Consider the following 16140-nt stretch of genomic DNA (forward strand, 5'->3'; position numbering starts at 1 on the left):
AGATTTATTATGAATTTTGAATTTTGGCCATTATCCTTTTTTTAAAAAGATTTTATTTATTTTTCTGTGTGTGTGAGAGAGAGTATAAGAGCAGGGGGAGGGGCAGTGGAGAAGCAGACACCCTACTGAGTAGGGAGCCTGATGCAGGACTCTATCCCATGACCCTGGGATAATGACCTGAGCTGAAGGCAGATGCTTAACCAATTGAGCCAACCAGGTGCTCTTTCTTGTGGTTTCTAATTTATTTACTGTGTGGTATAATCTTGGAAAGTTTTAGATCTTTTTGAGAATAAAGAGAGGAGATAAGTAAACACCTTATGTAGTCTTTTCATTACTTAAAACTGAAATTTATGACTATGTAAGTGAGGTTCTTAATCTTTATCCATTAATTGAAATAAATTTTAAGCTGCAATACTCTTAAAGAAAAAATATAAAAATTTTTTAAAAGATTTTATTTATTTGACAGACAGAGATCACAAGTAGGCAGAGAGGCAGGCAGAGAGAGGAGTGGGGGGAAGCAGGCTCCCTGCTCAGCAAAGAGCCTGATGTGGGGCTCGATCCCAGGACCCTGGGATCATGAGCTTAGCTGAGGGCATAGGCTTTAACCCACTAAGCCTCCCAGGTGCCCCTAACATCTTGTTTTTTGATTCTGATTTATTTTGAATTGTATCTGCAATAGATACATCCACACACATCAAATGAATGAACTCACAATTTATAGTTTTTTTCCTAATATGAACTAGTTGTCATTATAGAATCATAAGGAAGGAAAGTTTGCTAACAGAGTATACAGAATTATTTCTGGAAGATGATTTTTACTTTTTCAAATATCTCCAACAGTGGATATATTTTATATTATCAGGAACTTTAGTATTCATAGCTATTAGTTTTGGGGGGTTCTTTTTAAATTTAAAAAATTTTAAGTAATCTCTATACCCAGCATGGGGCTTGAACTCACAACCCTGAGATCAAGAGTCAGACTCTCTTCCCACTAAAGCAGCCAGGAGCTCCCATAGTTGTTAAATTTAACACGTGAATTCTTTCATATCTGAAATTCAGAAATACTGGTGATTTTATTTATTTATTTATTTATTTATGTCCCTTTCTTCTTTCCTCATGTGAATATTGTTTCCTGCTTGTAATGACACATGTATTTGGAGACTTTAAAATCTTCAACTTGGATGATCATGATTATTTTTTAATACTAGATTCTTTCTCTGGTCATTAACTACTGGTAAAATAGGCTGTTCACAGTGGAATAAGAAAACCATGTGAATTTTAAGATAGAGTTTTGTATTTTATCATATATCATAGTAGTACTTAAAAATGCCTCAAAATTTTAAGATCCCATATTTCTTTTATATAATACATCTTTTAAGATTAATTTTTAAAAATGAGTATTCTTACAAAAATCTTGGTGTTTTGCAGTCAAATCTTTATTAATCTTTTTTTTAAAATTTATTTATTTATTTGACAAGCAGAGATCACAAGTAGGCAGAGAGGCGGGCAGAGAGAGAGGTGGAGTCAGGCTCCCTGCTGAGCAGAGAGCCCGATGCTGGGCTTGATCCCAGAACCCTGGGATCAAGACCTGAGCTGAAGGCAGAGGCTCAACCCACTGAGGCACCCAGGCACCCGATATTTATTTTTTTAACATCATGAGTAATGTCATTTTTCCTACTCCAAATGTATTTGTCTAGAACTTTCTTCATAAGTCTTCTGGGTGCTTTGGGATATCTGGGTGGCTCAGTCAGTTAAGCATCTATCTTTGGTTCAAGTTGTGATCCCAGGGTGCTGGGATTGAGTCCTGCATTGGGCTTCTTGTTCAGCGGGGAGCCTGCTTCTCTCTCTGCCTGCCCCTCCCTCTCCTTGTACTCCCTGTCTCTGACAAACAAATAAATAAAATCTTAAAAAACGAAAAAGGCTCCAGGGTGCTTCAAATTTGGTAAGGCCCAGATTGAAGACATTGTTTCTGATGCTTTCTTCTTCCCTGACTTTTTGTAATCTGCTCTGTCATTTGTTTTCCCCATCCTAGTAGATAGCACCACTGAAACACTGAAGTAGGAAAAATCCTGGACTCCAAACTTCCCTGAAATTACTACCTCCAGGGGCACTTCGGTGGCTTGCTCGGTTAAGCATCTGACTGTTGGTGTTGCTCAGGTCATGATCTCAGGGTCCTGGTATGAAGCCCCTGGTCAGGCCCCATACTGAGCAGGGAGTCTATTTGAGGATTCTCTCTCTTCCTCTTCCTCTGCCCCTCCACCTGCAAGCACACCCTCTCCTTCTAAATATAAATAAATTAAATCTTTTAGAAAAAAATCATCATATCTCTACCTCTGAAACCAATAATACATTATATGTTAATTAATTGAATTTAATTAGAAAAAGGGGCACCTGGGTGGCTCAGTCGATTAAGGGTTTGCCTTCAGCTCGGGTCAGGATCTCAGGGTTCTGGGCTTGAGTCCCTCGTTGGGCTCCTTGCTCAGCGAGGAGTCCTGCTTCTCTCTCTGCCTGCTGCTCTTCTTGCTTGTGCTCTCTCTGAAAAATAAATATAAAAACTTTAAAAAATATTAAAAAGCAAAAAAAAAGAAAAAACCACATTCAGTCACTCTCTCCATTCACTATTTTGTATCTGCTTCCCGTTTTTCATATCTTAATATAATTCCCTCTCTCTCTCTCTCCTATAATTTTGAAATCCTCTTCTGGCTTGGGTTCATTTTTTTTATTCAAAGATTTTATTTATTTACTTGACAGACAGATCACAAGTAGGCAGAGAGGAGATGAGAAAGCAGGCTCCTCACTGAGCAGAAAGCCTGATGCGGGGCTCGATCACCCACATCATGGATCATGACCTGATGATCCCTGAGCCAAAGGCAGAGGCTTTAACCCACTGAGCTACCCAGGTGCCCCTTGGGTTCCTTTTGTTCATCTCTACATTGCTGTCATATTGACCTTTCTAGAATATATTTGTGGGGTTCCTTTATGTTCATTTCTACATTGCTGTCAGAGTGATCTTTCTAGAATATATTTGTGGTGATGTAACTCCTCTGCTTCTTTATTGAATTCCCATTACCTGAAGGAGAAAGTTTATATTCCAGCCTCACACTTGCCTTTTTTGTTTCAGTCCTGGTTTTCCAATTCTATCTCTCTATCCCACTCCCCAAAATTGTGTTCCAGTTTTGCCACCTTCTGTAGCTATCGTCACTTACTGTGTTATTCCATACGTCATCCTTTTGCTCATTCTACCTTTTCTAGAATACCCTTCACACTGTCTTTGTGTAGTCTCTCTCTCAAGATACAGCCCTACCTTTGCAGCATTTCCTGAGCTTCCCATATACAACTGTTTTCCCCTTTGTGCCTTCACTGTGCTTTATTCACTTCACCTGTAGAACTAGTAAATGATACACTTCTGTTCTTGTTTTTGTCCATCTCTACCCCTACAAGTATACATGGCAGTCTCTTTTATTTATATTTCCAGCTTCTCCATGGATAGTGCCTATGACTTGACGGATGCATTTGTCTTTCTGAGTGAGTGGGTGAGCACATGAATTGATGTGATGTTTTCTGAAGTCGGGTTTTTGTTTTGTGTTGTTTTTATAGGAAGGAGAGGAGCGGCCAGAGACTGGAACAAAGGACAATGGTATCACTGAAAGTGTTCCACAAGCACAAACAGCTAATGACTGTTTGACTTCTGCTGACAGGGCAGAAGATGATAGACATGGTAAGTTAGTGAACATCTCCACATTTTTTTCTAGGCTTAAATGCTAGTATAAAAAATATCACAGTATGTAGATCCAGTTATGTTCCCCATTTCATTAAGATATTTTTCTTTTACTTTTTGCTGTCTTTCTTTTTAAGTATACCAGCTTTTTCTTCCTGAAAATTCTTCAACCCTCTGAAAATCTTTACTGCTTTTACTTTTATTTTATTGAAGTATTCATGAAGGGGGGATAGGCTTGTATATACGTTTAAAATTCATAATACAAGTTCTCATTAATGTATCTGTGACTGTATTTTATAGTTATGCTGTCAGCATTAGGGTTCTCAGAACAAAATGAAGAATCACCTTGGGATTCTGAGGTACCGTTTTATTATTATTTTAAAATAATAAGGAGTGATTTTAAAACGTAAAAGGGATGCTTAGACTTTACTCACTCATCTCTACATTTGCCCATAAAAACTATTTCCTTATACTTTTTATCTGTAATTGATAAAATATTTATGTGCTAAATATAATAATCCAGCATAATACAGTTCTATTAATTTACAAACTAAACCTAATAAAACTGTGTAGTATTAATGCAGAAAACAGAGGCTTAGACGTGATAAGGAATTAGTTTGTGTTTTGAAATTAATTATCTAAATAACCAAGAATTACTGCAGGCCAGCTTATGGCCAGATATATGATTCTGTGCTGTACATGGATGTGCAAAACTCCTAATGAGATCTAGAAAGAGTTTGGATTTTAGTTTTTCACAAGTTGGAATTGGAAAAGATGATGCCTGGGACTTGAAAGTGTATCTATCTGTCTGTCTATCTATCTATCTGTATGTATGCATATGTATATTTTAAAAATATTTTGTGTATCTATGTAGTTGAGAGAGAGAGTTAGTGAGTGGGAGGGAGAGGGAGAATCTGAAGCCGACTCCAGTCTGAGCACAGAGCTCAACTGAACCATGGGGGGCCCCTGAAACTATTATATTTGGATTGTTAAGTAGATTTACAAGGAGCATTGTGATTATAATAAAAATTATAAAAATATAATGGTATTAGTGGTATTATTTCCACTGGTTTAGTGGTGTTTTATTTATTTTTAAAAAGATTTTATTTATTTATTTGAGAGAGAGAGAAAGGGAGCATGAGCCGGGGGAGGGACAGAGGGCGAGGGAGAAGCAGGCTCCCCACTGTCATATGGGGCTAGATCCCAGAAATGCCCAGGCATCCCTTGTTTAGTGGTGCTTTCAATAGGCAAAAACTATTTCCGATAGTTAAAATAGTATGCCTTGAGTATCTTTGTGGCAGCCTTACTTACAGAAACGTAAGTGTAAGGTAACGATGACCTTTTCTAAGGTGACGGACTATGGAGGGAGGTAAAAAGGGCCTGATCTCTTAGCACAAGTAGGTGCTACACAGCGTGGCAAGCACTGTGTTTGAAGTCAAAAGATACAGTGGCATCCAGGTTCTGTCACTTGGTAGCTGTGGGATCCCAGAAAAACTTATTTAACCTGTTTGAATGTCACAGACGTCATTCATAAAAATGGTTCTAATACCTACCTCTCAGGTATGTGTAATGAACAAATATGGAAACACTTTGTAAACTGTTAAGGGCACTATAGAAACACAAGACAAAAATGATCACAGCAGTATTAGTGATTTACTAAATATCGAGGACACTTTTTTGAAATGTGAAGATTTCTGAAGGGCAATAAAATAAATGGCAGTAGTGTCAAGAAAAGAAGGGGAAAGTTAGAATGGGCAGGTGGATTTCTAATTTGGGCTATGTTAAATTTCAGTGACATTGTGTAGGTATACAGTTGATCCTTGAACAAGATGGGTTTGAATTGTTTGTCCACTTACACTCGAGATTTTTTTTGATACAGTACAGTACTGTTAATGTATTTTCCTCTTCCTTATGATTTTCTTCATAACCTCTTCTTTAGTTTATATTGTAGGAGTATAGTATATAATATACAGGACATACAAAATGTGTTAATTGACTTTACGTTATTGGTAAGGTCAGCATTAGGTTATAATTTACTCTGACCTTCCGTGATCAGTTTACAGAGTCAATATTCAAATGAGGATTAAGAAGTAGATTAGATCTACAGATCTAATGATCTCTACTCTAGAGATCTAAGGTCTTCTATTTAAATATTTTGGTTTTTAATATACACTTTTGCTATTTTTAAGTCTAATTGCTTTTGAAGTAGGAAGTTCAATAGGAGATGAGTAAAGTTTTTGGGCAATCCAAAGTTATATGTGGAGTTTGGACTGCACGGCTATCAATGCTCTTAAACCTTGCATTGTGCGAGGGTCGATACTGAGTATAGTGACTTGGTACTTGAGACCTTCTCAGTGAGCTTGTTGTTGTTATTTTTTAGAGAAAAAGAAAGAGAGAGCATGTGAGAGGGGTGCGGAGGGGCAGAAGAAGAGGGACAGAAAGATTCCCAAGTAGGCTTTGTGCTCAGCATGGAGCCCAACATGGGGCTTAATCTCCCAACCCAGAGATCATGAACTGAACTGAAATCAACAGTCAGTTGCTTAACTGCCTGAGCCCTGTAGGCGCCCCCTCAGTGAGATTATTTTAAGTGTTTTGACCTTAAATACATTTGTTATTGAATACCAGCTATGTACCAGTCTGTACAAGTTGAGGGGTTAGGCTGTAGTGGTTGAAGCAAAAAAATGAGGAAACAACAACCCACTGTAAGTCACTGTTAGTGGTTCATATAAAGAAAATGGGAATGTTAAGTTAGGGAACAGTGGGGGAGTTTGCAGTTAGGATGGAGATGAGAATGTGTATGGAATTTTGTTGGTCAGAAACAATCTCTCTGAGTGTGGCAAGAGCTGCCAAGTAAAGGATGAGAAGGACCAGTTGTGTGAAGATCTTGGGGACCTTTTAGACATTCTAGACAGACAGAACCATGGATCACACCTGTCATCATTTTGCTCTAATGTCTTGGAATGACCAGGAAGCAGGAAGATCCACCCCATTGACATAACCATTGGTATTATTGTTGTTTGTAGAAAAGAAAATGGGTATACTAAAATAAGTGCCTGGTACCATTTAGGTAATTAATAAATAAATGCTCTTATTATTCCCTTATGAAAGCTTATTATACTTTTTGGAGAGTTTCATACCTATATCTAAAACCTTTTGCTATTATTTAAACATAATTTCAAGAAAAGTTTTTCTTCCTACGTTGTCATTGCATTTAACCATTAACCTGTCAATAAAGTTTCCAAGGCTTTGTTTATACAAATGAAGCAGCAGTTACCACACTGTATTCTTTATACTCAACATGATCTACTCCAAGGTTTCTTATGTCAAGTGTCCTATTTTTTTTGCAATTTATTTATTTTCAGAAAAACAGTATTCATTATTTTTTCACCACACCCAGTGCTCCATGCAAGCCGTGCCCTCTAGAATACCCACCACCTGGTACCCCCAACCTCCCACCCCCCCGCCACTTCAAACCCCTCAGACTGTTTTTCAGAGTCCATAGTCTCTCATGGTTCACCTCCCCTTCCAATTTACCCAAATTCCCTACTCCTCTCTAACGCCCCTTGTCCTCCATGCTATTGGTTATGCTCCACAAATAAGTGAAACCATATGATAATTGGTTCTCTCTGCTTGACTGATTTCACTCAGCATAATCTCTTCCAGTCCCATCCATGTTGCTACAAAAGTTGGGTATTCATCCTTTCTGATGGAGGCACAATACTCCATAGTGTATATGGACCACATCTTCCTTATCCATTCATCCGTTGAAGGGCATCTTGGTTCTTTCCATACTTTGGCGACTGTGGCCATTGCTGCTGTAAACATTGGGGTACAGATGGCCCTTCTTTTCACGACATCTGTATCTTTGGGGTAAATACCCAGGAGTGCAATTGCAGGGTCATAGGGAAGCTCTGTTTTTAATTTCTTGAGGAATCTCCACACTGTTCTCCAAAGAGGCTGCACCAACTTGCATTCCCACCAACAGTGGAAGAGGGTTCCCCTTTCTCCACATCCTCTCCAACACATGTTGTTTCCTGTTTTGTTAATTTTGGCCATTCTAACTGGTGTAAGGTGATATCTCAATGTGGTTTTAATTTGAATCTCCCTGAGGGCTAATGATGATGAGCATTTTTTCATGTGTCTGATAGCCATTTGTATTTCTTGATTGGAGAAGTGTCTGTTCATATCTTCTGCCCATTTTTTGATGTGTTTGTCTGTTTCGTGTGGGTTGAGTTTGAGGAGTTCATTATAGATCCTGGATATCAACCTTTTGTCTGTACTGTCATTTGCAAATATCTTCTTCCATTCCGTGGGTTGCCTCTCTGTTTTTTTCACTGTTTCCTTTGCTGTGCAGAAGCTTTTGATTTTGATGAAGTCCCAGAAGTTTATTTTCGCTTTTGTTTCCTTTGCCTTTGGAGACGTATCTTGAAAGAAGTTGCTGTGGCTGATATCAAAGAGATTACTGCCTATGTTCTCCTCTAAGATTCTGATGGATTCCTGTCTCACGTTGAGGTCTTTTATCCATTTTGAGTTGATCTTTGTGTACGGTGTAAGAGAATGTTCGAGTTTCATTCTTCTACATATAGCTGTCCTATTTCAACATGGAAAAATGTTCTGCTGTTAGGAACAGTTTAAATTTGTAGCAAATATACTTACTAAAGAATTTACTTAAATACATATTTTTAATATCCTTTTATTTTGGTGGGGAATGCAAAGGAGAGTTAGGTGTTTTGTTACTTCCTGTTGAAATGTACATATAAGTCAGTGTTCTGTCCAAGAAAATATTTACTCTGGCATTTGATGTTCAGTTTATAGCCAGTGGCCAAATGAAGATTAAACATTATATTTAATTTAGAAAGCATATGTGAGTTTTTAAAATGTTTTGGTGTTCAGTATATGCTTTTCTTATTTGTGAGTCTGATTACTATGAAAGTAGGAAATTCAGATATTTTCTTAGAAAAGGATTAGGAAATCTTTATGCAACTCATTTTTGTTGTTCATTTTAACAGAGTAATTTGGAGAGTCTCCCAGAGACCTACCTTGATCATTTATCTGGGAATGCAGATCAGAAAGGGGCAAGTACATTAAATGAGAAAGTAGAAGGTAAGAATTGTATTTTATTAAAAAGTCATTGGATAAAATATTGGTGTAAATTGGGAGCACTGATATTTTTCAATATCCATAGAAATTCAACTATTGAATTAGAGATAAAGAGAAAGATTGAAAAGGAGATAGGTTGAAGTCTTATCAGGTGTCAGTGTCAGGAGCAGATGAAATTGAGGGTGCCACAAAGGAGCTTAATTAGTGGTTCCATTTCAAGATACTCTAAGACCCAAGGAACGTCAGGAAATAAGTGGAAAGGATAAAAAGAGTGACTGATGAGAAAGTCAAGAATACAGGGAGTAAATGAAGGACAATAAGCAGCTCTTAGAGTGGAAGGTGGTAAAGTAAAACAATTATTTTTTATTTTCTTTTTAAAATCTTTTATTTTTTTATTAACATATAATGTGTTCTTAAGCTGCAGGGGTACAGGTCTGTGAATCTCCAGGTTTACACACTGCACAGCATTGACCATAGCACATACCCTCCCCAGTGTCCATAACCCCACCAAAATAATTCTTTTAAATGAGGAGCAGACTATTTGAAATGCAGGAATAATATCAGGTGAGCTTCCAGTACCAAAACCTGTCAGAGTAGGATACCAAAAGTTTCCTGCTCTTACTGCTTTCCTCATGGTTGGGAAGACATTCAGGACTGCCCTGGTTGATGATGCAGAGCTATGTTCTAGTCACCAGTAAGTGTGTGTATCTTAATGGCATAACCATGGTGGTACTTCATAAATAGTATCATTGAGTGCAAAGTAAGAGTATTGGAAGGAAGAAGGGAGGAGGGTCAGTATGGGGGAAATCAAGGAAACTTTAGCCATGATAAAAAGTCCATTAGAAAGCTTACAATGTTTTTTAACTTTTTTTCCAATTTATTTATTTTCAGAAATACATTATGCATTATTTTTTCATCACACCCAGTGTTCCATGCAAGCCGTGCCCTCCACAATACTCACCACCTGGTACCCCAACCTCCCACCCTCCTGCCACTTCAAACCCCTCAGATTGTTTTTCAGATCCATAGTCTCTCATGGTTCACCTCCCCTTCCAATTTACCCAAATTCCCTACTCCTCTCTAATGCCCCCTTGTCCTCCATGCTATTTGTTATACTCCACAAATAAGTGAAACCATATGATAATTGACTCTCTCTGCTTGACTTATTTCACTCAGCAGAGTCTCTTCCAGTCCCGTCCATGTTGCTACAAGTTAGGTATTCATCCTTTCTGATGGAGGCATAATACTCCATAGTGTATATGGACCACATCTTCCTTATCCATTCATCCGTTGAAGGGCATCTTGGTTCTTTCCATAGTTTGGCGACTGTGGCCATTGCTGCTATAAACATTGGGGTACAGATGGCCATTCTTTTCATGACATCTGTATCTTTGGGGTAAATACCCAGGAGTGCAATTGCAGGGTCATAGGGAAGCTCTATTTTTAATTTCTTGGGGAATCTCCACACTGTTCTCCAAAGAGGCTGCACCAACCTGCATTCCCACCAACAGTGTAAGAGGGTTCCCCTTAGAGAGTAGTACGGAATTTGGGTAAATTGGAAGGGGAGGTGAACCATGAGAGACTATGGACTCTGAAAAACAATCTGAGGGCTTTGAAGTGGCGGGGGGGTGGGAGGGTGGGTTACCAGGTGGTGAGCATTATAGAGGGCACAGCTTGCATGGAGCACTGGGTGTGGTGAAAAAATAATGAATAATGTTTTTCTGAAAATAAATAAATTGGGAAAAAAAAAAGAGGGTTCCCCTTTCTCCACATCCTCTCCAACATATGTTGTTTCCTGTTCTGTTAAGCCAAAGTACTTATAGGGTTGGATCCCTACATGCTAAAATTGTTAGTATCAGTAAGTATGACACTGATTCTGAAATACAAAAGATTTTCAGTGCCTAAGTATTCTGTGGCAACTAAATAGAGTTCTTCCACTTTGATAGTCATATTTCCCTATTGACAGCTTATTGTACATTATTTCTTAGATGTGTTTTATATACCTTCTTGCATGAGTGGATCAAGAAACTTTAAGATGGGGGACACCTGGGTGGCTCAGTGGGTTAAAGCCTCTGCGTTCAGCTTGGGTCATGGTCTCGGGGTCCTGGGATCGAGCCCCGCATCGGGCTCTCTGCTCAGCAGGGAGCCTTCTTCCCCCTCCCTCTCTGTCTGCCTGTTTGCCTACTTGTGCTCTCTCTCTCTGTGTGACAAAGAAAATAAATAAAATTAAACAAACAAACAAACAAACCAGAAACTTTAAGTTGGCTAAACTAGAGGATACAGGAAATGTAGTCATACCAGTTGCCCACATGGGATGGACAAAATGAGTACTTTTAGTAACCCTTATCCCACAAGTGTATATTCTAGATGATCAGTTCATAAGGCTTTGCTTGATGAAAAGTCATTTACGCATTCAGTGGACCTATCATCAGCACTCTGTACTCCTACATTACAGGACAAATTGAAGAAGGTCATACATACTTAGAGTCCAATGGTTGTAAGTGATTCTGCTGTGCTGCCTTAAGGATGTGGTGTAGCATTCTACCACTGGCTTTCATGTTTGTCCGCTCAGGGTCACGATTTGTTCCTCTCCTTAGAAATTGTTCTTCTGCCCAACCCACCTTCCTGACTGCAGAAACACCCCCAAACCCATTTGTAATCTGAGCCAGGCACGAGGATTCAGCTTAGTACTCAGTGCATGAATGTTTGTTGGCTTCTATATGTACAGAGAGTTAACTATATGACCCTTTTGCTTTTTAGCTTCTCCAGGAAAATATTCCTACGTGAAGGTAAAACTTACATTTTTATTTTGAGGTTTTAACTACAGGTTGCATGAAATGTCCATTATGTCTTAATCATATTGTTTCAATGCCCATTCAGGCTGCTGTGGAGGGGAAATCTTGTATTCCTAATCGGCCCAGAGAAATGGAGGAAATTAAAGCATCCCAATCAGGTAAATTTTACAATGCATATGTAACGGTGTAAAGAAGTCCACTAAAATATTTGAAATGCTCACAGCATTCTTCTTCTGAAGTCTCTTTATTTATTTATTTATCTAATTTCTCTGGGGAACCTTCTGTGGCTGTTCTGACATAAAGAAGGTAGACGTTATTGCTGATATCTATGTTTGTACAAAAGATATTTACAAGACTAAGAAAAAGAGCTTAAGAAACATGTAAGCTTTAGCTCAAATCTTTTATTTATTTATTTATTTATTTTAAAAGATTTTATTCATTTGACAGAGAGAGAGAAATCACAAGTAGGCAGAGAGGCAGGCAGAGAGGGAGAGAGAGGAGGAAGCAGGCTCCCTGCGGAGCAGAGAGCCTGATTTGGGGCTCGATCCCAGGACCCTGGGATCATGACTTGAGCTGAAGGCAGAATCTTTAACCCACTGAGCCATCCAGGCGCCCCTAGCTTAATTCTTTTAAAAGGAAGAGCAAATCTTGATGAAGTTCCCAAAAGTTCTTTTTGCATTTGTTTCTTTTGCCTTTGGAGACATATCATTTTTTAAAAAAAAATTTATATTTTTTATAAACATATAATATATTTTTTATCCACAGGAGTACAGGTCTGTGAATCGCCAAGGTTTACACACTTCACAGCACTCAGCATAGCACATATCCTCCCCAATGTCCATAACCCCACCCACCTTCTCCCAACCCCCCTCCCCCCAGCAACCCTCAGTTTGTTTTGTGAGATTAAGAGTCATTTATGGTTTGTCTCCCTCCCAATCCCATCTTGTTTCATTTATTCTTCTCCTACCCCCTTAACCTCCCTTGTTGCATCTCCAGGAGACATATCTTGAAAGAAGTTGCTGTGGCTGATAATCGAAGAGTTTACTGCCTATGTTCTTCTCTAGGATTGTGATGGGTTCCTGTCTCACGTTGATGTTCTTTTATCCATTTTGAGTTTATCTTTGTATATGGTGTAAGAGAATGGTCGAGTTTCATTCTCCTACATATAGCTGTCCAGTTTTCCCAGCACCATTTATGGAAGAGACTGTCTTTTCCCCTGTTTTTTCGAAGATTATTTGACCATAGTGTTGAGGGTCCATAGCTGGGCTCTCTACTCTGTTCCACTGGTCTATGTGTCTGTTTCTATGCGAGTACCATGCTGTCTTGGTGATCACAGCTTTGTAGTAAAGCTTGGAATCCGGTAACTTGATGCCCCCAGTATTGGTTTTTGTTTTTCAACATTTCCTTAGCGATTCAGGGTCTCTTTTGATTCCATCCATACAAATTTTTAGGATTATTTGCTCCAGGTCTTTGAAAAATACTGGTGGGATTTAGATCGGAATGGCATTCCAAGTATAGATTGCTCTAGGCAGTATAGACGTTTTAACAATGTTTATTCTTCCGATCCAAGAGCATGGAATGGTCTTCCATCTTTTTGTGTCTTCTTTGATTTCTTTCATGAGTATTCTGATCCTTTACATCGTTGGTTAGGTTTATTCCTAGGTATCTTATGTTTCTTGGTGCTATAGTAAATGGAATCGATCTCTTTATTTCCCTCTCTGTATTTTCATTGTTAGTGTATAAGAAAGCCACTGATTTCTGTACATTGACTTTGTATCCTGCCATGTTACTGAATTGCCCTATGAGTTCTAGAAGTTTGGGGATGGAATCTTTTGGGTTTTCTATATAAAGTATTGTGTCATCTGCAAAGAGAGAGGGTTTGACTCCTTCACTGCCAATTTGGATACCTTTTATTTCTCTTTGTTGTCTGATTGCTGTTGCTAGGATTTCTAATACTATGTTGAACACGAGTGGTGAGAGTGGGCCTCCTTGTCGTGTTCCTGATCTCAATGGGAAGGCAGCAAGCTTTTTCCCATTGAGGATGATATTTGCTGTGGGTCTTTCATAGATAGGTTTTATGAAGTTGAGGCATGTTCCCTCTCTTTCTGTACTTTGAAGAGTCTGAATCAGGAATGGATGCTGTATTTTGTCAAATGCTTTTTCCTGCATCAATTGCGAGGACCATGTGGTTCTTCTCTCCTCTATTATTGATTTGCTCTATCACATTGATTGAGTTGCGAATGTTGAACCATCCTTGCAACCCAGGGATGAATCTCACGTGGTCACGGTGGATAATCTTTTTAATGTGCTGTTGTATCCCATTTGCTAGGATCTTGTTGAGAATCTTAGCACCCATACTCATCAGTGATATCGGTCTGAAATTCTCCTTTTTGGTGGGGTCTTTGCTGGATTTGGGCATCAGGTTAATGCTGGCTTAAAGACAGTCTCTTCATAAATGGTGCTGGGAAAATTGGACAGCTCTATGTAGAAGAATGAAACTCAACCATTCTCTTACATCGTACACAACGATAAACTCGAAGTGGATCAAAGACCTGAACATGAGACCGGAATCCATCAGAATCCTAGAGGAGGACATAGGCAGTAACGTCTTCGACATTGGCCAGAGCAACTTCTTTCAAGCTATGTCTCCAAAGGGAAGGGAAACAAAAGTGAAAATGAACTGTTGGGACGTCATGAAAATCAAAAGCTTCTGCACAGCAAAGGAAAGAGTTGGCAAAACAGAGAGGCAACCACGGAATGGGAGACGATACTTGTAAATGACAGTACAGACAAAAGGTTGATATCTAGCATCTATAAAGAACTCCTGAAACTCAAACACACACAAAAGAGACAATCATATAAAGAAATGGGCAAGAAGATATGAGCAGACCCTTCTCCAATAAAGACATACAAATGGCTATCGGACACGTGAAAAAATGTTCATCATCACTAGCCATCAGAGAGATGCAGATTAAAACCACATTGAGATACCACCTTTCACCAGTTAGAATGGCCAAAATTAGCAAGATAGGAAAGAACGTGTGTTGGAGAGGAGGTGGAGAAAGGGGAACCCTCTTCCACTGTTGGTGGGAATGTAAGTGGGTGCAGCCACTTTGGAGACAGTGCGGAGATTCCTCAAGAAATTAAAAATAGAGCTTCCTATGACCCTGCAGTTGCGCTACTGGGTATTTACCCCAAAGATACAGATGTAGTGAACAGAAGGGCCATGTGTACCCCAGTGTTTATAGCGGCAAATGGCCACGGTCGCCAAACTGCGGAAAGAACCAAGATGCCCTTCAATGGACGAATTGGATAGGGAAGATGTGGTCCATATACACTATGGAGTATTATGCCTCCATCAGAAAGGATGAATACCCACCTTTTGCAGCAACATGGATGGGACTGGAAGAGATTATGCTGAGTGAAATAAGTCAAGCAGAGAGAGTCAATTATCGTATGGTTTCACTTAGTTGTGGAGCATAACAAATAACGTGGAGGACAAGGGGAGATGGAGTGGAGAAGGGAGATGAGGGAAATAGGAAGGGGAGGTGAACCGTGAGAGACGATGAATAACAAACTCTCTGAAAAACAATCTGAGGGTTTTGAAGGGGCGGGGGGTGGGAGGTTGGGGGAACCAGGTGGTGGGTATTAGAGAGGGCACGGATTGCATGGAGCACTGGGTGTGGTGCAAAAACAATGAATACTGTTACTCTGAAAAGAAATAAAAAATTAAGAAAAAAAACCCTGACATTGTCTACCAAATCAAAGTACTTTTGCAAGCAAAAGTACTTATAGGGTTGGATCCCTACATTCTAAAATTCTTAGTATCAGTAAGTATGACACTGATTCTGAAATACAAAAGATTTTCAGTGCCTAAGTATTCTGTGGCAACTAAATAGAGTTCTTCCATTTTGATAGTCATATTTCCCTATTGAAAGCTTATTGCACATTATTTCTTAGATGTGTTTTATATACCTTCTTGCATGAGTGGACCAAGAAACTTTAAGATGGGGACACCTGGGTGGCTCAGTGGGTTAAAGCCTCTGCGTTCAGCTTGGGTCATGGTCTCGGGGTCCCTGGGATCGAGCCCCGCATCGGGCTCTCTGCTCAGCAGGGAGCCTGCTTCCCCCTCCCTCTCTGTCTGCCTGTTTGCCTACTTGTGCTCTCTCTCTCTGTGTGACAAAGAAATAAATAAAATTAAACAAACCAACAAACCAAAAAACAGAAACTTTAAGTTGGCTAAACTAGAGGATACAGGAAATGTAGGCATACCAGTAGCCCACATGGGGATGGACAAAATGAGTACTTTTAGTAACCCTTATCTCACAAGTGTATATCCAAGGCAATCAATTCATAATGCTCTCTCTGATGAAAACTCAATCATGCCTTCAGTTGAGCTATCATTGCAAACATGGACTGCCTAAATTACAGGGCAAACGGAAGAACGTGGTTAATGCTTGTCGTATAATGATAAAAAGGATTCTGCTGTACTGCACTAAGGATGTGATGTAGTATTCTACCATTGGC

At 39.2% G+C, this 16140-nt stretch overlaps 1 protein-coding gene across 1 annotated transcript in view; it reads left to right on the forward strand.

The window, feature by feature from the left end:
* Positions 1-16140, forward strand: part of LOC122891044 (ankyrin repeat domain-containing protein 26-like) — a 260505-nt gene that overhangs the window by 154265 nt on the left and 90100 nt on the right. The window contains exons 8-10 of the mRNA XM_044226425.1: positions 8728-8821; positions 11579-11607; positions 11699-11771. Coding sequence (XP_044082360.1) covers positions 8728-8821; positions 11579-11607; positions 11699-11771 — 196 coding nt within the window. The remainder of the gene's footprint in view (positions 1-8727; positions 8822-11578; positions 11608-11698; positions 11772-16140) is intronic.

The sequence above is a fragment of the Neovison vison genome, chromosome 12 (genome assembly GCF_020171115.1).
Source record: "Neovison vison isolate M4711 chromosome 12, ASM_NN_V1, whole genome shotgun sequence".
Taxonomy (NCBI): Eukaryota; Metazoa; Chordata; class Mammalia; order Carnivora; family Mustelidae; genus Neogale; species Neogale vison.